This window comes from Anomaloglossus baeobatrachus, chromosome 5, assembly GCF_048569485.1.
Source record: "Anomaloglossus baeobatrachus isolate aAnoBae1 chromosome 5, aAnoBae1.hap1, whole genome shotgun sequence".
In the NCBI taxonomy this organism is placed as follows: domain Eukaryota; kingdom Metazoa; phylum Chordata; class Amphibia; order Anura; family Aromobatidae; genus Anomaloglossus; species Anomaloglossus baeobatrachus.
Window position 1 is genome coordinate 291,902,930 of NC_134357.1, and position 24,492 is coordinate 291,927,421.

The 24,492-nt window shown below is 47.8% G+C and overlaps 1 protein-coding gene across 1 annotated transcript in view; it reads left to right on the top strand.

The window, feature by feature from the left end:
* Window positions 1–24,492, top strand: part of ST6GALNAC1 (ST6 N-acetylgalactosaminide alpha-2,6-sialyltransferase 1) — a 289,824-nt gene that overhangs the window by 206,547 nt on the left and 58,785 nt on the right. The window contains exon 5 of the mRNA XM_075347473.1: window positions 23,701–23,839. Within this exon, the coding sequence (XP_075203588.1) occupies window positions 23,701–23,839 (139 nt within the window). The remainder of the gene's footprint in view (window positions 1–23,700; window positions 23,840–24,492) is intronic.

Below are 24,492 nucleotides of genomic sequence, written 5' to 3' on the forward strand. Positions count from 1 at the left end.
CCACCAGGAGTTTACGGGGTGCGACCTGCAGTTATGACGACTTCTGCTCATCGAGGTAAGCACTTGCAGGAGGTTGTGCTGGATGCACAGAGACTTGTTGGATTTTGTGACTCGGGTGCTTTCCTCACACTGGCTGATCCCCGAGTGGTTCGGCCTGAGGCAATCCATAGAGGACCTGGGATTGTCATTGAACTGGCTGGTGGACAATGGAGGACTATTCCCACAGCCACTGTGGATCTGAGCTTTGGTTTTGGGGTCAGGCGATGTGTGGTTGGGGTGATGGGTGGTCTGCCTGCAGCTGTTCTCCTGGGCAATGATGTGGGAGAGCTACGATGCCAATTCGTGGCTGCATGAAGCCACATGTAAGTAACGCTCTGCCTGTGTGTACTTAACCAGTGACCTGTAGAGGTCCCTAGTACGTACACAAGTTGGGAGGGGGAGGGATTGTGAAGATGTAATTTACCCTCTCACTGTATATGCTGTACAGATTCCTATTTCAAGCTGGGTTCATTGTCTTATTTGAACTACTTCTGTGTACATTTCTATTGTTGTAGGTAATCACCCCCCTAAAATGCAAGGTTATATCCTCTTGAGGCACTTCCATCCCTGGGAGTAGGGGGAGGTGGGCCTAGAGTCCAACTAGTGTAAACTCTGCTTACCTGGGAGATTCAGTCAGAGTGAGCTGAAACTTGAAGGGAGCAGGAGCTCCAGCCTGTGTGGCTGTGGACACGGACGGAGCTAGGCCTGTGTGGCGGCCCGTGGGATTGTGTGGAACTCTTTGGACTACTGTAAGGACGATTGCTTTGTAATCCGGTCCGAGGATTGTCGGGAAGGGCCCCCGAATCTGTTTTACGTGGACTTATCGTGTGCTGTTCTTGCATTCCTGTTAATAAACCTGTTGGATCGTCCCTCGGCCTCGTCCATCCTTTGCTCTGTTGTACACCCCCCGTCACACACATGACTTATTTCTTCCAAAGACAGTACTAAGGACCAGGGGACTCTCACTGAGAGTGGAAGAAAGGCGATTCCTACAGCTAAATAGGAAAGGGTTCTTTACAGTTAGAGCAGTCAGGCTGTGGAATGTCCTACCATAAGAGGTAGTAATGGCAGATACTATAACAGCTTTTAAAAAAGGGCTGGATGATTTCCTCAGTACACACAACATTGTTGGTTATAAATGACTTAGTGACCAAATGTAGAACTGGTGAAGGAATATTGAACTAGATGGACCTATGTGTTTTTTCAACCTAAGTAACTATGTAACTAAGAAATCCCACTTATTAACACTAGAAGTCCCAGAGAGGGGTCATTTAACATTTCTACCTTTGGAACCCAGAGACGGGTCGAATGACCTGAAGGATTTTAGCTAACATCCTATAATCACCGTCTTTTGTTCTGTAATTAAGGCCATTACTGTCGCACCACAGGATGCTGTTGTTTTCCATTTAGTTTAGCCATTTAGTTTCTAGTTAGTTCTATTCAGTTTATCATCAGTCATTTGACCGTCTTTCGGGACTTCAGGGGGGAGCACGAAATTTCTGGGACTTCTAGTGTCAAACCTGACAGGGCACACCTGTGAAGTGAAAACCACATCCGGTGACTACCTCTTGAAGCTAATCAAGACAATGCCAAGAGTGTGCAAAGCAGCAATCAAAGCAAAAGGTGGCTACTTTGAAGAACCTAGAATATAAGACATATTTTCAGTTGTTTCACACTTTTTTATTAAGTATTTCATTCCACATGTGTTAATTCATAGTTTTGATGCCTTCAATGTCAATCTACAATTTTCAGAGTCATGAAAATAAAGAAAACTCTTTGAATGAGAAGGTGTGTCCAAACTTTTGGTCTGTACTGTATATGCAAAAAATCAAAAGTGTGATGTTATAAAAATACAAGATGAAGTATAATCGCACAGAGTAAAGTGAATATTGTGCAATAGAATAGTCAGTTGTAGTGCCTAATAATAACCAGTAGATGGTGCTTAAGTAGCAATAGTGTTATACATAAGAAATACGAATGCTGAACTAAGCTATTCCATCATAAAACTAATAGATGAACAGAATAGCCATAATATGCAAACACATTAGATACATTGTTGGTGGTACAGCGGTGTTGAAATAGAATAGCCATGGCGGTCCCTCCACCCCGACATGCATTTTGCCCTGCTTCTACGGGGAACTGTACACTGACTACTTCACATTATATCAAAGTGATATATCTTCAGTATTGTCTGTTATGATCCGATGTTCAATGACTACCATGAACACAATTTACCAGAGTTGTAGGAAATAAAGTACCAACCGCAAGCCCTGAACTTAACACCACACTAGAAGTAGCTGGGCAGCATGCCTAACAACCTAGATGCCTCAAACCCAGCCAGAAGACTACATAACCTACAAAGGCAGAAAGTGAAAAGAAACTATCTTGCCTCAGAGCAGATTTCCCCAAAGATCATAGGCAGCCTCCCACATGTACAGATGGTGAGCAAAGATGAAAAGACATAGACAGTAAGAGCAAGATGGAGCAAAGAGAGGCCACACTATACTAAATATGAAAGACAGGATAGGGAACTCTCGCGGTCGGCATAAAAAACCCTATCAAACTTCCTACACGGAATGTGCAAAAAGGAAGAGTAATCTAATATTCGCATGTTCACAATCCGTACAAGACTCTGGTGAAACTGTAGGAAAAAAACTAGCAGTTACCCTGCTGACTAACCCTTGCTAAGATACATAGCATAGACTGACTAGGAAGATAAATCTTCCTTATCTGAAGGCACAAACAAAACAGGATACAATACAAAAAACCTTCAGAGATAATTCACAGAAACAATAAGCAAATAAAACACAAAACGTATGAAGCAAAACCAAAACTTTAGCTTAGCTTGATAGCGGGGAAGCCAGGAGGATAAGAGACAGATTCCTATAGTCTCAGGAATTTCAGACAACTGGCAAAGACAAACAGCCAGCACACGCCTATATCCAAAATCAAGGTTTGAGCTGTCAACCAGGTGTGTAGAACTGAGGAACAGAATCCAACCTACTAATATCAACGACCACAGGAGGGAATCCAAGAGGGGAGCTCCACCAGACAGTATTCACAACAGTACCCCCCCTTAAGGAGGGATCACCGAACCCTCACGAGGGCCCCCATGACTATCCGGATGTGACTAATGAAAGACACGGACAATCTCATCAGCATGAACCTGAGAGGCTAAAACCCAAGAGTTATCCTCCTATCCATATCTCTTCCACTTCACAAGATGCTGTAGTCTACGTCTAACAAGATGAGAATCGAGGATCTTCTCCACCTCATACTCCAACTCACCATCGACCAACACTGGGTCAGGAGGGGCCGCAACGGGAAGCACAGGCTCAACATGTCTCCTCAACAAGGATTATGGAAAACATTATGAATCTTGAAAGTATTCGGAAGAGCCAAACAAAATGAGACAGGATTAATCACCTCCAATGTATGATAAAGGCCAATAAAACGAGGCTTAAATTTAGGTGAAGAAACCCTCAAAGGAATAAACCTGGAGGAAAGCCAAACCAGATCACCCACACGAAGCCAAGGACCAACACACCGACGTCGGTTAGCAAACCGCTGGGCGCCCTCCTGAGACTGAGCCAAATGATCAACCACACGGTCCCAGATCAGCTGCAAACGCTGAACCACCGAATCAACACCCGGGCAGGCAGAAGGCGCAACCTACCCAGAGGAAAAACGAGGATGAAATCCAAAATTGCAAAAGAAGGGAGACACCAAAGTGACCGAACTGGCCCGATTGTTAAGGGCAAACTCGGCCAAAGGCAACAACTCAAACCAATCATCCTGATCAGCCGACACAAAGCATCTCAGATAGGTTTCCAAGGTCTGATTAGTTCCCTCCGTCTGACCATTAGACTGGGGATGAAATGCAGATGAAAATGACAACTCAACCCCCAGCTTTCCACAAAAGGTCCTCCAAAATTTGGAAACAATGTCGGACACAATATTCTCCGGAATGCCATGCAAATACACAACATGCAGAAGAAACAAGGAGACCAACTCCGAAGAAGACGGCAACTTGGACAAAGGCACCAAATGTACCATCTTAGAGAACCGGTCACAAACGACCCAGATGACAGTCATACCCCGAGAGACAGGGAGCTCAGAAATAAAATCCATGGATATATGCGTCCATGGCCTTTCAGATACAGACAATGGCAGGAGCAACCCGCAGGACTGCACAAAGGCACGCACATCACGTGACAAGGAAGGCCACCAAAATGATCTGCTAACCCGGTCCGTGGTACCAAAAATACCAGGATGACCGGCCAACGCAGAACAGTGAACCTCGGACACCACCCTCTTAGTCCATGCCTCAGGAACAAACAATCTTGCCGCAGGACATCTCTCTGGCCTATTTGCCTGAAAGTTTTGAAGAGCCAATCTCAAATCAGGTGAAACAGCGGACAAAACAACTCCCTCCTTAAGGATACCAACAGGCTCCGAGGGTTCGAGAGAATCAGGGACAAAGCTCCTAGAAAGGTCATCCGCCTTGACGTTCTTAGATCCCGGAAGATAGGATACCACAAAATCAAAGACAGCAAAGAACAAAGACCAACGGGCCTGCCTAGAATTTAGCCTCTTCGCCTACTCAAGATAGATCAAACTCTTATGATCCATCAGGACAACAAAACGATGCCTAGCCTCTTCGAGCCAATGTCTCCACTCCTCAAAGGCCCACTTCATGGCCAATAATTTCCGATCGCCAACATCGTAATTCCGCTCGGCAGATGAAAATTTCCAAGAGAAGGCGCATGGTCTCAATTTAGAATCCTTAGGATCCATCTGGGACAGAACAGCCCCCCAATCTCAGAAACATCAATTTCAACTTGAAAGGGGCCAGACAAATCCGGTTGACGCAGAACAGGAGCAGAAGTAAAATGACTCTTAAGCTCCCGAAAAGCAGAAACCGCCTCAGGAGTCCAGGTCTCCACATCAGCCCCTTTTCTGGTTAGATCAGTCAGCGGTTTAACGATACTAGAAAAATTCGCAATAAACTTCCAATAGAAGTTAGCGAACCCCAAAAATTTCTGGAGACCTTTGACAGAAGAGGGTTGAACCCATTTGTGAATAGCCTGAACCTTCTCCTGGTCCATCTCGATGGTGAAAGGAGACAAAATGAAACCCAAAAAACCCCTTCTGAATCCCAAAAAGGCACTTGGACCGCTTGACAAACAAATAATTATCGTGAAAGACCTGAAAAACCTTCCTGACCTGATCCAGATGAGTATCACAGTCTGGTGAAAAAATCAAAATGTCGTCCAGATACACAATCAAAAACTTGTCAATAAAACAACAAAAAATGTCATGCATGAAGGACTGGAAAACAGATGGGACGTTCGTAAGTCCGAATGGCATCACGGTGTATTCAAAACGGCCTTCGGGCGAATTGAATGCCGTTTTCCATTCATGACCCTGCTTGATACGAACCAGAACATATGCCCCCCTAAAATCAATCTTAGTGAATCAACATGCTCCCTTAATTCTGGCAAACAGGTCAGAAATCAATGGCAACGGATATTGGAATTTCACCGCAATCTTGTTCAACTTCCGATAATCAACGCAGGGTCTCAGGGAGCCATCCTTCTTAGAAACAAAAAATAACCTCGCACCCAAAGGGGAAGAAGAAGGTCTGATGTGTTCCTTCTCCAAGGCCTCCCTAATATAAGCCCTCATAGCCTCGTGTTCTGGCTCAGACAGATTGAAAAGTCTTCCCTTAGGGAACTTACTACCTGGTATCAAGTCAATGGCACAGTCACACTCCGTAGACGGAGGAAGTGGATCAGATTTTGGTTCATCAAAAACTCCCTGAAAATCAGACAGAAACACAGGGATAATAAGCCAAAGGAAAAAAGTGGTATAACTCCAATATAAAAATATTATTTTTTATTTCACATAAATAAAATCAATACATAACATTATCAAAGAAACAAAATTCACAGCAGTAAATCCTCAATGGTGGGTGGGCTGGTATCATACAAAAAGGTATATGTTAGACAAAAACAAGTCAGCAACAATTAGCAATAGTATACCATACAAATAGTTTTAAGGGAAAGGTACAAACCAACTACTATTGGGGCTTTGGACAATCAATCAGCCTCCATATAGGATAGTATGGTCCCTATAAAGCGTATGAACATAACCTGTACTGACCAGTAAAGTAGATACCGCACACCTGCCTGTCCCAACGCGCGTTTCACCTTCTTCCTCAGGGGACATATGATCATACGTCCCCTGAGGAAGAAGGTGAAACGCGCGTTAGGACAGGCAGGTGTGCGGTATCTACTTTACTGGTCAGTACAGGTTATGTTCATACGCTTTATAGGGACCATACTATCCTATATGGAGGCTGATTGATTGTCCAAAGCCCCAATAGAGGTTGGTTTGTACCTTTCCCTTAAAACTATTTGTATGGTATACTATTGCTAATTGTTGCTGACTTGTTTTTGTCTAACATATACCTTTTTGTATGATACCAGCCCACCCACCATTGAGGATTTACTGCTGTGAATTTTGTTTCTTTGATAATGTTATGTATTGATTTTATTTATGTGAAATAAAAAATAATATTTTTATATTGGAGTTATACCACTTTTTTCCTTTGGCTTATTATTCATGTAGTGGTTATCCAACACATGCTGTTTGTTTTTTGATCTAAAGAAACACAGGGATCCCTGAAACAGATGCAGAAATTATCCTTAGAGGCAAAGCATTATGTATCCCCTGACAGCCCCAACTAATAACAGACATATTCTGCCAATCCAATAGTGGATTATAAGTCTGCAGCCATGGGTACCCCAACACGATAACATCATGCAAATCTTGCAAGACAAGAAACTGACTTTCCTCAGAATGATCCGGAGCCATGCTCATAGTCAAGACCGTCCAAAACTGTGGCTTGTTCTTTGCCAAAGGAGTTGCATTAATCCCTCTCAAAGGAATAGGAACTTGTAAGGACTGCAATGGGAAGCCACAACTCCTGGCAAACTTCAAAACCATTAAGTTCAATGCAGCACCCGAGTCCACAAATGCCATTACAGAAAAAGATGATAACGAGCAGACCAGTGACACAGACAACAAAAATTTAGGCGGTATATTATTGATGGTAAAGGAGCTGGCAATCCTCATACGCCGCTTAGGACAAGTCGAAATTACATGAGACGGGACGCCGCAATAAAATTTTCCGTCTGAAACTCTGTCAATCACCACGAGATAACGTCCTATCACACTGCATAGGACTGGGACGTGATCAACAGATGCAGAAGTCTGATTTCCAGGCTGAAAACGGAGTCGTTCAGATTTACGCTCCCGCAAATGCCTGTCAATCTGAATAGCAAGAGACATTGAATTATTCAGAACTGACGGCGTGGGGAAACCCACCATCACATCTTTAATGGCTTCAGAAAGGCCTTTTCTGAACAGAGCTGCTAAAGAATCATCATTCCATTTAGTCAACACTGACCATTTTCTAAACTGTTGACAATAAATATCAGCTGCCTCAGAATCCTGCTGCAAGGCCAGCAAGGCTTTTTCTGCTTGATCTACCAGATTTGGCTCATCATAAAGTAGACACAAAGCCTGGAAAAAGGAATCAACACTATGTAAAACAGGATTATCAGATGACAGAGAAAAGGTCCAATCCTGTGGGTCGCCACACAGCAAGGAAATAATTATCCTAACCTGCCGAACGGCATCACCAGAGGATCGCGGTTTCAGTGCCAGATAAAATTTACAGATATTTTTGAAACTCAAAAATTTTGACCGATCACCAGAAAACAAGTCAGGAATAGGAATTTTTGATTCAGATAGAAGGCTGAGTAAAGCGGGCTTTACACGCTACAATATATCTTACGAGATGTCGGCGGGGTCACGTCGTAAGTGACACACATCCGGCATCGTTAGTGATGTCATTGCGTGTGACACCTACGTGCGACCCTGATTGTGCGCAAAAACGTTGATTGCATACACGTCCTTCATTTTCTAAATATTGTTCATTTTGTTGAACAAAACCAGTATATGGATACGTGTGACACCCTACCAACGACGAGCCTCATCGTTCTTATGTACGTCATATGCGACGCGGGCGTGTCTCTACACGCCATGCCTCACGCCCACCGCTATGATTGGTGGTACCAACTGCGTAACGAATTGTCCTTCGTGCTTTATAAGGAGTACGCAACTCGTGTAATTTTAATCATTTATCCCTGTCTGCGGCGAGGCTTCACACACGCAAGGGTGTAAACTATGTGCAAAGCATCGCCTCTTTCATTCCCGGAAACGGTGAGTAATATGTTGGTGTCATCGTTAACACGATCTCCTAGATCTAACGAGATATTGATCGATGTGGCATCGTATAGAGTATGCACGTGTAACGGCTCAGACACGACCTATGTACGATCTCTGCTGATCGTATATACGACCTGGGCATGTCGCATTGCATACGAGATCGCATATGAAATTGTAGCGTGTAAAGCAGCCTTAACATAATGTGCTATACCCTGAACTCTGGCCGCAAGCTGGTCCAAGGGAGCAGCCAAATCCTGTGCACTCATACTGAAGAAGTAATCATCAAACATCCTGATTACAAGAAGGAAAAAAACAGCAGGGCAGGACACAGAAAAAAAAAATCTTAAAACACGTTTTTTCCCTGCCTCTGTGGAACAATCAGTAAAGGCCAGTTGTACTGTTATGATCCAATGTTCAATGACTACCATGAACACAATTCATCAGAGCCGTAGGTAATAAAGAACCGACCGCAAGCCCTGAACTTAACACCACACTAGAAGTAGCTGGGCAGCATGCCTAACAACCTAGATGCCTCAAATCCAGCCGGAGGACTACATAACCTACAAGGCAGAAAGTGAAAAGAAACTATCTTGCCTCAGAGCAGATTTCCCCAAAGATCATAGGCAGCCTCCCACATGTACAGACAGTGAGCAAAGATGAAAAGACGTATACAGTAAGAGCAAGATGGGGCAAAGAGAGGCCACATTATACTAAATACGAAAGACAGGATAGGGAACTCTTGCGGTCGACATAAAAAAACCCTATAAAAACTTCCAACACGGAATGTGCAAAAAGGAAGAGTAATCTAATACTCGCAGGTTCAGAATCCGTACAAGACTCTGGTGAAACTGTAGGAAAAAACCTAGCAAATACCCTGCTGACTAAAGCTGGTGTCACACACAGCGACAACGACAACGACATCGCTGCTACGTCACCATTTTCTGTGACGTTGCAGCGACGTCCCGTCGCTGTCGCTGTGTGTGACATCCAGCAACGACCTGGCCCCTGCTGTGAGGTCGCCGGTCGTTGCTGAATGTCCAGCTTCATTTTTTGGTCGTCAATCTCCCGCTGTGACACACACATCGCTGTGTGTGACAGCGAGAGAGCGACGAAATAAAGCGAGCAGGAGCCGGCACTGGCAGCTGCGGTAAGCTGTAACCAGCGTAAACATCGGGTAACCAAGGGAAGACCTTTCCCTGGTTACCCGATATTTACCTTCGTTACCAGCCTCCGCTCTTGCTGCCAGTGCCGGCTCCTGCCCTGTGCACATGTGGCTGCAGTACGCATCGGGTAATTAACCCGATGTATACTGTAGCAAGGAGAGCAAGGAACCAGCGCTAAGCAGTGCGCGCGGCTCCCTGCTCTCTGCACTGTGACATGTAGCTGTGTAACGGGGTGCCAGGGGCGCCTCTGGGCTTGTAGTCGTGGCCCCTTCTGTCAGGCTTACCCCTGGCTCCGCCGTCACTATCGGGACGGGAGATGTCTTGGTGGGGCAGAGTGTGGTGGTGCAGATGTCGTCCGACGTATAAACACTCTCCAGGCATGGTTCGATGCAAATAAAAGACATTCTTTATTTCACAACTCTTTCCAAAAACCGTCAGTTACAGATGACTTCACGTTCTTTTCTTAGCTGGGGAAAGCCTGCCCTGACGTCTCCTCCAGTGGGGATGTGCCCGGCTACTCTACTTCACCTGGCTCCCACTTATGGCTACCCACAGCCCGGACCCACACCGGGACTACTTCGCACTATGAGGTTCCGCCCGCTCCTTTTCTCTCCGGCTTCCCTGTTCTTCCAGCTCCCTTCTTTCTTTCTTTCTTTCTGCCCACTCAGCTCCACACTCTGCCCCTGGCTGTTTCTTCTCTCCCGTCCCGGACACAACTGCCTTCAGCACACACTTCCTTTCCCCCTAAGCTGCCGGCTCCTCCTCTCTCCTCTACAGTTTCTATGGGGACAGTATTAACCACTTCAGAGAAAACCTGTGCTTCCTTGTAAGGGGTCTGCCCACCCCTTACATACCTCCCCTCTTTAAGCCTAAGCCTCCCGGCAAGGCAAAAATCTAAAATCACATTTTAAAACTAAACAAAGTCATTTTAATGAAACTGCGAACATGTTCACCTGAGGGCACCCGCAAGGGCACACCAGTCCAGCGCCCGGAGTTCCTCCTGGAAGCTCCCGGTCTTAGTCGTGCCCGGAGGCCGTCGGCAGGCACTCCCGGTCTTAGTGGAGTTTCTGCCCGGAGGCTTTTGCAGCACTCCCGGTCTTAGACGTTAGCTGGCAGGAACACAACTCGGCAAAAATCTTCTTAACGACGCGGAGGGAGCCCCTGGCTCAGTCCAGCATCAGGCTCTCTTCCGGGCTCAGCAACTTGAACGGTTACAAACAACACACCTTCTTCCGGCTCAAAACAACGCCGGTGTTGAACAAAAACAGGCCCGCCATCTTCCGGTCTTGAAAAGTCACTCTGGATGATATGCACGTTGCCATTCGGCTCGTTGGGCCTGCACGTACTCCGACAGGGACTGTCCGGGCAACCGGCGCAGCCTCCGGAAGGGCTCGTAGTTGGCGGGTTCCTCCAACGTCTCGGGTGGGAAAGTTCAGCTAGCACCGGTCTTTGCTGCGACCGCCGCCGGTATTGGCATTCCTCCCACTCGATTTCCTGTTGCCACTGTGCGGCCTCTTGTGTAGTGGGCTGCTCCGGTCCTCCTGGCACAGCCGGTAGGTTAAGGGTGGGTCCTTCCGCAGCCGCAGTCTGCTTCGGGCGTCCTCTGCCCAGGCTAGTCGCTACTAGTGCGGCTACCGCAGCTTGCTGTCTTCCTGGAGTCTCCATCTTGCTCGGAGTCAGCGTTTCTGGTAATGGCGTCGGGGTCAGTGGAAATGCTGGAGGAAGTGGAGGCGGGCTTACTTTTCCCGCTCTTGGGTATACTCCACCTCCAGTCTCACACATCAGGTCGACCCCTACGCGGCGGTTCTTCTTTTTCTCTGGAACACCGCCCACTTCACATATCTTCCTTCGTGCCCTGGGACCGGCACCTCCCCTCTTTGGGCGGAGTACTCCGAACTTCTTTTTCGGCACCGGCCAGCCCCAGGCTCTTCTTTTGGCGCCAATTTTTCGCGCGCTTTCTGTTTCTTCACAGACGACGGCCACCTTGCCGCCATCTTGTGCCCGGTCCAACGCCTCAGGCACTGTTTCTTCTTCCCACCATGGGACTGGAAATCTTTGCTGAAAGTCCGGATCAGGGGTCCTTGGCACCACTTGGTCTCCATCTTCTTGGAGCGGGTCCCCTTGCATATGATCCGGATCCTGCCGACTACGCCACATGTAACGGGGTGCCAGGGGCGCCTCTGGGCTTGTAGTCGTGGCCCCTTCTGTCAGGCTTACCCCTGGCTCCGCCGTCACTATCGGGACGGGAGATGTCTTGGTGGGGCAGAGTGTGGTGGTGCAGATGTCGTCCGACGTATAAACACTCTCCAGGCATGGTTCGATGCAAATAAAAGACATTCTTTATTTCACAACTCTTTCCAAAAACCGTCAGTTACAGATGACTTCACGTTCTTTTCTTAGCTGGGGAAAGCCTGCCCTGACGTCTCCTCCAGTGGGGATGTGCCCGGCTACTCTACTTCACCTGGCTCCCACTTATGGCTACCCACAGCCCGGACCCACACCGGGACTGCTTCGCACTATGAGGTTCCGCCCGCTCCTTTTCTCTCCGGCTTCCCTGTTCTTCCAGCTCCCTTCTTTCTTTCTTTCTTTCTGCCCACTCAGCTCCACACTCTGCCCCTGGCTGTTTCTTCTCTCCGTCCCGGACACAACTGCCTTCAGCACACACTTCCTTTCCCCCTAAGCTGCCGGCTCCTCCTCTCTCCTCTACAGTTTCTATGGGGACAGTATTAACCACTTCAGAGAAAACCTGTGCTTCCTTGTAAGGGGTCTGCCCACCCCTTATAGCTGCAGCACACATCGGGTTAATTAACCTGTGTACTGTACCTAGGAGAGCAAGGAGCCAGCGCTAAGCGCGGCTCCCTGCTCTCTGCACATGTAGCACAGCGACGTTATGATCGCTGCTTCTGCTGTGTTTGACAGCTAAGCAGCGATCATAACAGCGACTTACAAGGTCGCTGTTACGTCACCGAAAATGGTGACGTAAGGGTACCTTCACACTTAGCGATGCAGCAGCGATCCGACCAGCGATCTGACCTGGTCAGGATCGCTGCTGCATCGCTACATGGTCGCTGGTGAGCTGTCAAACAGGCAGATCTCACCAGCGACCAGTGAACAGCCCCCAGCCAGCAGCGACGTGCAAGCGACGCTGCGCTTGCACGGAGCCGCCGTCTGGAAGCTGCGGAGACTGGTAACTAAGGTAAACATCGGGTATGGTTACCCGATGTTTACATTAGTTACCAGTGTGAGCAGGGAGCAGGGAGCCGCGCACACTAAGCGCTGGCTCCTTGCTCTCCTAGCTACAGTACACATCGGGTTAATTAACCCGATGTGTAATGCAGCTACATGTGCAGAGAGCAGGGAGCCGCGCACACTGAGCGCTGGCTCCTTGCTCTCCTAGCTGCTGTACACATCGGGTTAATTAACCCGATGTGTACAGCAGCTACATGTGCAGAGAGCCGGAGCCGGCAGCACAGGCAGCGTGAGAGCTGCGGAGGCTGGTAACTAAGGTAAATATCGGGTAACCACCTTGGTTACCCGATGTTTATCTTGGATACAGCTTACCTCAGCTGTCAGACGCCGGCTCCTGCTCCCTGCTCGCTTCATTTGTCGCTCTCTTGCTGTCACACACAGCGATCTGTGTGTCACAGCAGGAGAGCGGCTTTGAAGAAAACGAATCAGGGCTGTGTGTAACGAGCAGCGATCTCGCAGCAGGGGCCAGATCGCTGCTCAGTGTCACACACAGCGAGATTGCTAATGATGTCACTGCTGCGTCACAAAAAGCGTGACTCAGCAGCGATCTCGGCAGCGAGCTCGCTGTGTGTGAAGCACCCCTAACAGCGACGTCGTTGTCGCTGTCGCTTAGTGTGAACCCAGCTTTACCCTTGCTAAGATAAGTAGCACAGACTGACTAGGAAGATAAATCTTCCTTATCTGAAGGCACAAACAAAACAGGATACAATACAAAAAAACCTTCAGAGATAATTCACAGAAGCAATAAGCAAATAACACACAAAAAGTATGACGCAAAACCAAAAACTTAAGGTCCAGTCACACTAAGCAACTTACCAGCGATCCCAACAACGATAGGGATCGCTGGTAAGTTGCTAGGAGGTTGCTGGTGAGATGTCACACTGCAACGCTCCAGCGATCCCACCAGCAACCTGACCTGGCAGGGATCGCTGGAGCGTCGCTACACAAGTTGCTGGTGAGCTCACCAGCAACCAGTGACCAGCCCCCAGCGCCACGTGGAAGATGCTGCGCTTGGTAACTAAGGTAAATATCGGGTAACCAACCCGATATTTACCTTGGTTACCAGCTCACGCAGCTACACGTGCAGAGAGCAGGGAGCAGCGCACACTGAGCGCTGGCTCCCTGCTCTGCTAGTACAGCACACATCGGATTAATTACCCGATGTGTGCTGCAGCTACATGTGCACAGAGCAGGGAGCAGCGCACACCGCTTAGCGCTGGCTCCTTGCTCTCCTAGCTACAGCACACATCGGGTTAATTACCCGATGTGTGCTGCAGCTACATGTGCACAGAGCAGGGAGCAGCGCACAATGCTTAGCGCTGGCTCCCTGCTTTCCTAGCTACAGCACACATCGGGTTAATTAACCCGATGTGTCCTGCAGCTACATGTGCACAGAGCAGGAGCCGTCACTGACAGTGAGAGCGGCGGAGGCTGGTAACAAAGGTAAATATCGGGTAACCAAGGACAGGGCTTCTTGGTTACCCGATGTTTACATTGGTTACCGGCCTCCGCAGAAGCCGGCTCCTGCTGCCTGCACATTTAGTTGTTGCTGTCTCGCTGTCACACACAGCGATCTGTGCTTCACAGCGTGACAGCAACAACTAAAAAATGGCCCAGGACATTCAGCAACAACCAACGACCTCACAGCAGGGGCCAGGTTGTTGCTGGATGTCACACACAGCAACATCGCTAGCAACGTCACAAAAGTTGTTCGTTAGCAGCGATGTTGCTAGCGATGTTGCTTAGTGTGACGGGGCCTTTAGGGTACCTTCACACTTTAGCGATGCAGCAGCGATCCGACCAGCGATCTGACCTGGTCAGGATCGCTGCTGCATCGCTACATGGTCGCTGGTGAGCTGTCAAACAAGCAGATCTCACCAGCGACCAGTGACCAGCCCCCAGCCAGCAGCGACGTGCAAGCGACGCTGCGCTTGCACGGAGCCGGCGTCTGGAAGCTGCGGACACTGGTAACTAAGGTAAACATCGGGTATGGTTACCCGATGTTTACATTAGTTACCAGCGCACACCGCTTAGCTTTGCTCTCCTAGCTACAGTACACATCGGGTTAATTAACCTGATGTGTAATGCAGCTACATGTGCAGAGAGCAGGGAGCTGCGCACACTGTTTAGCGCTGGCTCCTTGCTCTCCTAGCTACAGTACACATCGGGTTAATTAACCCGATGTGTAATGCAGCTACATGTGCAGAGAGCCGGAGTCGGCAGCACAGGCAGCGTGAGAGCTGTGGAGGCTGGTAACTAAGGTAAATATCGGGTAACCACCTTGGTTACCCGATGTTTATCTTGGTTACAGCTTACCGCAGCTGCCAGATGCCGGCTCCTGCTCCCTGCTCGCTTCATTTCGTCGCTCTCTCGGTGTCACACACAGCGATCTGTGTGTCACAGCGGGAGAGCGCCTTTGAAGAAAACGAACCAGGGCTGTGTGTAACGAGCAGCGATCTCGCAGCAGGGGCCAGATCGCTGCTCAGTGTCACACACAGCGAGATCGCTAATGAGGTCACTGCTGCGTCACAAAAAACGTGACTCAGCAGCGATCTCGCTGTGTGTGAAGCACCCCTTAGCTTAGCTTGATAGCGGGGAAGCCATGAGGACATGAGACAGATTCCTATAGTGTTAGGAATTTCAGACAACTGGCAAAGACAAACAGCCAGCACATGCCTATATCCAAAATCAAGGTTTGAGCTGCCAACTAGGTGTGTAGAACTGAGGAACAGAATCCAACCCATTAACGACCACAGGAGGGAGTCCAAGAGCGGAGCTCCACCAGACAGTATTCAACAGTTGTCCTATGAAAATACATAATAAAATATTTACAAAAAAGTGAGGGAGGAACTCACTTTTTTGAAATACTGTATAACCAACCCAACTGCCTCTATGTTGTTGTTCCATTTCCCTTACAAGGCCCCAACCCTCAGGTAATTGTTTTGTGCCACCATTTCCTCAATAAAACCCTACCATCATATCTTATTGGTATTGGAGCACAAACAGTTTGGCTGTATGAGGTCCAGACATTTTTGATGGCTACTCTGGGTACAACATCCTAGATCCATGGTACATATAGACGGGCAGAAGATACTGGACCCCCTCACAATCTGCCCTTGGGCTATATAAATTAGTGTTATATACAGTAGAGTACTTTGGCTATATGCATTATGGCTATATACAGTAGGGTACTTTGGCTATATGCACTGCAGTATGGATATATACAATAGGGTTCTTTGGCTATATGCAGTATGGCTATATATATGACTCGCCCACCCCAGGGCTATGGGACACCCGGTGCCGGGCCGGACTAGTCCGGGGGACGTCAGTGGTGGCTGGGCCCGACTCCGTACCCTACCCTGGTGGGGTCAATTAATATGGCTTCAATGGGGGTGATTAAAGTTTATATTTGTCGTGACGCCACCTGTGGTTTGCGGCTATTAAGCCGCCGCTGCTGTATGGGGCCTCCGGGGCTGGTGGAATGGCAGCTTGGATGGTCCTGCTCCCCACAGGTGGAGCGGTACCCCAGGGCACAGTTGGTGCTTGTGAGTGTCTATGCAGTGATGGAAGTCTATGCAGATGAAATAACAGAGGCAACGCCAGAGGGTGCAATTTCAAGATGTTTACTCACAGTTCCTGGTAAGTGCACACTGGTGCCTCTGGACTGCAGAAACCCACTGTCAGGGACCTCCGCCGATCCTGGGTAGATCTGGGGGTAAAAGCCGGTGCACCCCTCTATGTGTTCCTTTCTTCAGCTGTCTCCTTAAGCCTTGCCCTTGTTGGCTGAACCTGGCTCGGCCTCCACTACAGCCTCCGGGCCAGGAGCTTGCCTGTCGGTAATTTACCCCCTTTCTAGAGGTTCTGCTGTGGGCTGTGGCCCGGGGAGCTTGCAGCTTTCCCTGGGCCTCGGTTTTTACTTTTGGAGATGACTTTTCCTCCTCCAGTGTCTAGGGACCGTCCCCTGTGTGCAGCTTGATCCCTCCATCGAACCTTCTTATTGTGGAACAGGCCACGAGCCTGAAAGCTATCTGTGGCCCTGGAATCCCTTCTCTTCTCTACTTGGTGTCACCTGGACCTTCTGAGTCCCAGGGTCTTCACCAGGAAGCGTCACTTTCTTCTCTTGCTCCTGACTGACTAGAGCACTTCTTCTTTCAGCTCTCTCTGCAGACTCACACTTCTCACTTCTCTGCCTCCTGCAGACTTCCTCACTCCCCTCCTCCCTGAGGTAAACGGAAACTCCCTCTCTTGACCTTCCTTACTACTCTACTCTCGGGTGGCTCCTCCCACCCCCCAGTTGCTAAGCTACCACCCTATGGGAGCAGGGATGGGTCTTACGGCCCCTCCCAGCATGCAGCATGGGAGGGTTGCTGCCACTGTCCCTGGTCCCTGTGTGTACCTAACAATGGGTGTAGTGTGAATTTGCCTGTGGACTGGCGTTCACCCCTTTCCTTACCCAGGATGGGACATCACACCTCTGGCTGGGGTGCAATGTCTCTGTGGCGACGGAAGCCTCAGGGGCGCCACATATACAGTAGGGTACTTGGGCTACATACAATAGGGCTATATACAGTAGAGTACTTGTGCTATATGCAGTAGGTTGAAAGTAGACCTGTCTGAATGAAATCTATACTTTATATCTCTACATTTATCACAATGTGCACCCATCTATCCTGTTTGTAAAGCCCACCACACACAGTAGATGGAAGCCAGCCAAACAATGGTTCTGCTGATCATTTGTCCAGCAGCCATCTTGGGTGTTCACATGAGAAAGCCATGTCTGGTGGCACGTTATTCTCGGGAGACAATATGATCTGAAATTGGACATTCCAGATCAATATTTTCCTAATAATAAATTATTTGGGGCTCCTATATAGTCTATATTGTTGGCTGTACCTGACAATATTTTGACCAACATCAGTGTAATGTGAATGGGTGCTTAAGCGATAAGACACTAAGAATCTCTCCTCCACTAATTGAATGAATTTGCTGGTTGTGCAAAAATTGCAATACAATTTTCCATTCTTCGCATGGGAACGCAGTGTCAGTAATTGTATATTTATGTTATCACCACACACTTTTACAGAGTGGGAAATAGAACTAAACGGAATTTTCGAGGCTTCGCTTTACAAGAAAGCCCTAACGATGGCAAACCTAGGACAAATCAACTGAGAGCACCCAATATTCTTCTACAGTCTAGTGGTGGTATTTGGGAATTGTATTGCAACATTATGTGCCTCTTTTGTGGAGTACCATATTTATACTTCATATTATACAGGCACTATATGATATTCAGCTGGATAAGAAAAAGTCTTAATCTAAGTATTAAGAAAAAACTGTGTTTCATAATAAAAGTAAGGTTATACACATTGCAGATATTTTCTACATGTAAATTCACCTGCTGTACAAATGCTAAAATCCACAGTATGGCGATTCTTTGCATGGATTTCATTGCGATCTTCACTCTTGCAATACGTAGGATGAAATTCACCAAAATCTACATGTAACACTTGATGTGAAAATGCAGCAGACATTACGCATTGAAACCGTAATTTGAGCAAAACACAGAGAAAGCTATAAGAAAACTTTGAATTGATCAAATCAACTTCCAAAAATGTACACTAGATGGCATAATAGGGTTTACTAACAAATATTGTGGTGTATTAGAAAGGCATTGCTTGCTGCATAATACCGCCAGATGGTGCTAATACAACAAGCAAAGTATGTCAATGGATGTGTGCTGTATATAAAGCTCGCCATCAGACACATGGTTTGCTGAACAGTTGGCCTAAAATAATTAAAAAAAATCTAAAAGTTGAAGCGAAGGCTGAACCACTCCTTTTATAACATGCAGTCAGCTAATTAATACCGTATATCTTAAGTTATGAGTCTCAAAGTTAAAGAGCTTTAGTTGTCATGTAAAAACATATATAAACAAATTCACTGCACTCAAAGGTTGTGATGCAAATTGAAAACTTTATTAACAAAGAAAAGCGACTGTGTAGTCATCCGACGTTTCGACCCGCCTGGGTCTAAGGGCGGCTTTGCACACTACGACATCGCAGGTGCGATGTCGGTGGGGTCAAATCGAAAATGACGCACATCCGGCATCACTTGCGATGTCGTAGTGTGTAAATCCTAGATGATACGATAAACGAGCGCAAAAGCGTCGTTATCGTATCATCGTTGCAACCCCCGACATTTCCATAATGCCGGTGCCGCGACAGGTACGATGTTGTTCCTCGCTCCTGCGGCAGCACACATCGCTGTGTGTGAAGCTGCAGGAGCGAGGGACATCTCCTTACCTGCCGCCGGCCACAATGCGGTAGGAAGGAGGTGGGCAGGATGTTTACATCCTGCTCATCTCCGCCCCTCCGCCGCTATTGGCCGCCTGCCGTGTGACATCGCTATGACGCCGCACGACCCGCCCCCTTAGATTGGAGGCGGGTCGCCGGCCAGAGCGACGGTCGCAGGGCAGGTGAGTGCATGTGAAGCTGGCGTAGCGATAATTTTCGCTATGCCAGCTATCACACAATATCGTACCTGCGACGGGGGCGGGGACTATCGTGTGCAACATCGCAGCATCGGCTTGCGATGTCGCAACGTGCAAAGCCCGCCTTAGTCAAGAGTCGCTGCACAGTAGGTGACTGGAGGGTGAGAGATGAGGTGCTCTGTAGCACTAGTGCATAGGAGAAGATGCCTTGAGGATAGTGTACAGGGTATGCACGATACAACCAGCAAGAGCGCGGATGCACTTGCATACCCTGTACACCATCCTCAAGGCATCTTCTCCTATCCATCAGTGCTACAGAGCACCTCATCTCTCACCCTCCAGTCACCTACTGTGCAGCGACTCTTGACTAAAGCCTGCTTTACACGAGACGACCGATTGTGCGATAGCACGATCGATCGTACCCATCGCCGTCATTTTTGCGTCACGGGCAATTAGTTGCCCGTGGCGCACAAACTCGTTTAAACCCCGTCACACGTACTTACCTTCTGGACGACCTCGCTGTGGGCGACGAACGTCCACTTCCTGGAGTGGGAGGGACGTTCAGCATCACAGCGACGTCACACGGCAGCCGGCCAATAAAAGCGGAGGGGCGGAGATGAGTGGGATGTAAACATCCCGCCCACCTCCTTCCTTCCATTAAGCCGTCGGGTGCCGCGGGAGGCAGGTAAAGCTGCTGTTCATCATTCCCGTGGTGTCACACGGAGCAACGTGTGATGCCACGGAAACGATGAACAACCGCCGCCATTTTAATTAAACAATTTTATGAAACTTAGCGACGAGTACACGACTCACGATTTGTGAGCGATACTGCGTCGCTAGGAGGTGTTTCACGAGACGACGTCGTGTACGATGCCGGATGTGCGTCACGAAAACCGTGACCCCGACGATGCAACGCACGATCAGTCGTCTCGTGTAAAGCCCGTGTGGCGCCCTGGACTAGCCAGGTCGTCACAGATAACACACAAATACCCCCACCCCCACTAGACAGTAACATTAGCCAAACATAAAACCCTTGTTGCCTCCCTCTAGGGTCTGATGTCCACACCAGGTGGGGTGGAGCCAAGCGGTTGGCCCCACCCACCGAGGAGTTCACAGGCCTGGAGGCGGGAAAAGTGGAAGTTGAGTGTTGGAGTTTGAGGAGTGAGGAGCAAGCATTTGGGTATCTGGGTTTGTGGCCCAGGCACTGACAGCAAGGTTGGCAGACGGTGGTGGCCATCTGCAGGAGTGGTGAAGCAACGCGGAACCGTAGGACCGGGGACGGGCGACGGCCCGCCGGTACCGACCGGGGAGCGAAGTGAAGCCAGCACACAGGCAGGGCCATCGGACCTCGACCAGGCTTGGAGCCGCCGACAAAAGTCAGATCCGAATGTGACTGGAACCCCAGGGGTTTGACAACAGCAAAAGTCCCGATTGAAGGCAACAGCCCACACTGTGAGGGTATATAGCTACCGCCTAAGGCTAGAGACCCAAGGGCCAGCGTCTGCGGGCAAACGGGCTCCTCCGGTACCCATACACCGGGGAGCGGACTACCGTTGGGAATCCATAGTAGTCAGAAAGAGAACATCAAGGTGCAGGGAAAGACAGCCACCATCACCTGTCCGGGGAGAAACACTGCAGCCAGCTGCGGGACCCGTCCATCCAGCCGTTTGGTTTACCGAGGACTTTGTACCTTTCTTGCTGAGTGAGTACACCCATGCCATCTGGCACCGCGCCGCGCTGTCCCTGCAACCCTGCACCTCGCCAACCCTGCCTCCCCGCAACATTATCGGGCCCCGGGACCACCGATCCTACCCACGGAGGGGGAAAACAACATCCCAGCTGCTCCTTACCATCGCTCCCGGGATCCCTGTCATCAGCAGCGGTGGTGCCTATCTTCACCACGTCCCGTGGGTGGCGTCACGGACTAAATCCCCCAAACCAACCACCCCTTTCACTCACGGGCGAGGAGCGCCGCTTGAGCCACCGAGCAGCAGCGGCAGCCGCAGCAGCGCCGGACATGAGCGTTAGCGAGAGCGCAGCAGCGACGGCGTCCAGACCGCCCGCGACACCCGCTTAAGACCCAGGCGGGTTGAAACGTCAGATGACTACACAGTCGCTTTTCTTTGTTAATACATTTTTCAATTTGCATCACAACCTTTGAGTGCAGTGAATTAGTTTACATATGACTTCAGGGTCTCTGACCTAATCTTCGCTTGCACCATCATCCTTACTGTCCGAGTGCAGACCAATCCTCTGAGTATGTAAGAGCATGGCAAGGTTTATTTTCGGGCTCACAAATTATCCTCAAACCCTTAATAAAATATAAGTTTATTAGTAAATTCTTTAAAACAATCCCAGAGAAACACAAACATTAACAAACCAAGGTCAGGTGACCCCTCAATAAATTGATACCGATACAAGGGGACGGGAATAAAATGGAAGGGGGAGGAATGCCCTGGTAACCCTCAACAATTTCGGTGTCCCTACCTAACAACGGAGGGTGTGACACCTTAAGTTATCGGGCGCCCCTGTTCCACGTCGACTGTCCCTTTCCCTCACCCTGAAATAGGGAAGATAATTCAAAAAGAGGGGGGGGAGAGAGAGAGAAGGGAACCATTCCCAAGGGTACAGTAGGGTCTGAAAATTGATAAATATACGTTTTTCAATACCTGACTCAAGGTAATATGATGTACAACCGCAGAGGGTGATACAAAAACAACATATTCTGCAAGAATTAGCTCATGTAATAATCTATTACACCGTAATGTGTCACAGAAAGAGCCACCATAGTCTCTATACAGTCATAGCAAGACCAGGTAATCAGCAGAACAACTCACTACCACCCATTAATACTAATGTCCTACTAGGGTGCCAATGGCCCCCATCACAGATACTGTCATTTAATAACATAGGACAATAAGGGAAAAAGAAAATTATTCACTTCCCTGAAAAAAGCAGGTCTTCATCCCTGCCAAGCCTCTACGCATTTCTCCTTTCCCATCAAAGGTTCGTCAGGAGGCTTGGGGAGACGACAGCAGATCCTGTATGGTGGTAATCCATGACTTACAAGACCTGCTTTTTTTCAGGGAAGTGAATCATTTTCTTTTTCCCTTATTGTCCTATGCTATTAAATGACAGTATCTGTGATGGGGGCCATTGGCACCCTAGTAGGACATTAGTATTAATGGGTGGTAGTGAGTTGTTCTGCTGATTACCTGGTCTTGCTATGACTGTATAGAGACTATGGTGGCTCTTTCTATGACACATTACGGTGTAATAGATTATTACATGAGCTAATTTTTGCAGAAAATGTTGGTTTTGTATCACTCTCTGTGGTTGTATATCATATTATCTTGAGTCAGGTATTGAAAAACATATATTTATCAATTTTCAGACCCTACTGTACCCTTGGGAACGGTTCCCTTCTCTCTCCCTCCCCTCTTTTTGAATTATCTTCCCTATTTCAGGGTGAGGGAAAGGGACAGTCAACGTGGTAACTTAAGGTGTCACACCCTCCGTTGTTAGGTAGGGACACCAAAATTGTTGAGGGTTACCAGGGCACTCCCCCCCCCCTATTCCATTTTATTACCGTCCCCTTGTATCAGTATCAATTTATTTAGGGGTCACCTGACCTTGGTTTGTTAATGTTTGTGTTTCTCTGGGATTCTTTTAAAGAATTTACTAATAAACTTACATTTTATTAAGGGTTTGAGGATAATTTGTGAGCCCGTACTATACTTTACCTGATAATTCTAAATTACTTTTGTTAACTACAAGGTTTATTTTCAGCTAAATGATAACTCCAATGTATTTACTCAGTTTCTATATTAAAGGCTTTGAGATTTAAAGCGGTTGTCTAGTCGAAATCCACAAGTCTGCAATCCCTCTATGTGTGCCTCTATGTGACTTCAGACTTGTGAATCCTCACTGTGCACTGTGATGATTCGCCAATGTAAGGGCCAGGCACGGCAGTCACATGACCGTGAGTATGCGATATGTAGACTCCTGTCCAAAATCAGACTAGATGGGTGGAGCCTTGCTCAATGCAAGTGTATTGCGCGGTATCGTGCCCATCTAGTTGGATTCTGGCCAAGAATCTGCATATTGCATACTCATGGCCACGTGACCGCCGTTCCCGTCCCTGACACCGGTGAATCCTCACAGTGTACAGTGCGCGCAATGTGAGGATTTATAAGTCTGCATTTACATTGACTAATGGCAAACTTGTGGATTTAGACTGGACAACGTCTTTAAGATGGAGCTACAAAAACAACAGAGAGCGAGACTGTCTACACAGATTCCGTAACACTAATTCATTTCTATGGGAGTTATAGAAACAGCAAAAATCTGCAACTCTCAGCAATGAAAGGATGAGTTGGGAACAGCCCATTAATTTTCTTATATTGAAAAGTGTTTTATGGCTTTCATTTCCAACATCATTTTGCTTTTTTATCTTTTAAGTGTCAATGGAGCTGTAACAGAAGGATATGAGGATGATGTGGGAAAGCGAACCTCATTCTACGGCTTTACTGCTTTCACCATGCTTTCTTCTCTCATATTGCTAAAAGGAAATGGATTTTCTACAATTCCACATGAGAAGGTAATGGCAAACTCAGCCAATAGAGATTACAAATTCCCTGTTGTTAGTGACTTATTTATGACAAGGAGTATACTTTGAAGGGGTTATCTGGGGTTTTTATATTGATAGCCTATAAATATCTGAACCGTGGGGGGTGCTCAGTTGTTGAGCTGCACAATACAGTCCTGTCAACTGCATAGCAGCCGCGGCAGGGTACTTCACATCAGTCCCCTATTGTTTTAATACACTGAGACTCCGACCGCCTGTGTAAACACAAAAACTGGCAGTATTGGGACGCCCGTCCAGTACCAAGGGATCACTTGGTTTAACATACCATGCAGAAAACAGGAATGACAGCGTCCACTTGAGTGAAAAAAAATCTTCCTTCTTTTTATTCCATCAAAGTGCAAAAACAGTGCAATGTTTTGACATATAATGTCTTTGTCAAGCATAGCATAAAGCATCAGCTGTCCATTATTTATACAAGTGTATATACTGTATATACATTATATAGGAACCACTGAAACTCTTCTGTATAGACTACATACGGAAACATTAAAGCTCTGCTGAATATACATCATATAACATATACTCTCTGCTGTGTACATCATATGGGATATGATGAGACTGCTGTATATCCATCATATAAGATACACTGAGACTCTGCTTTATAC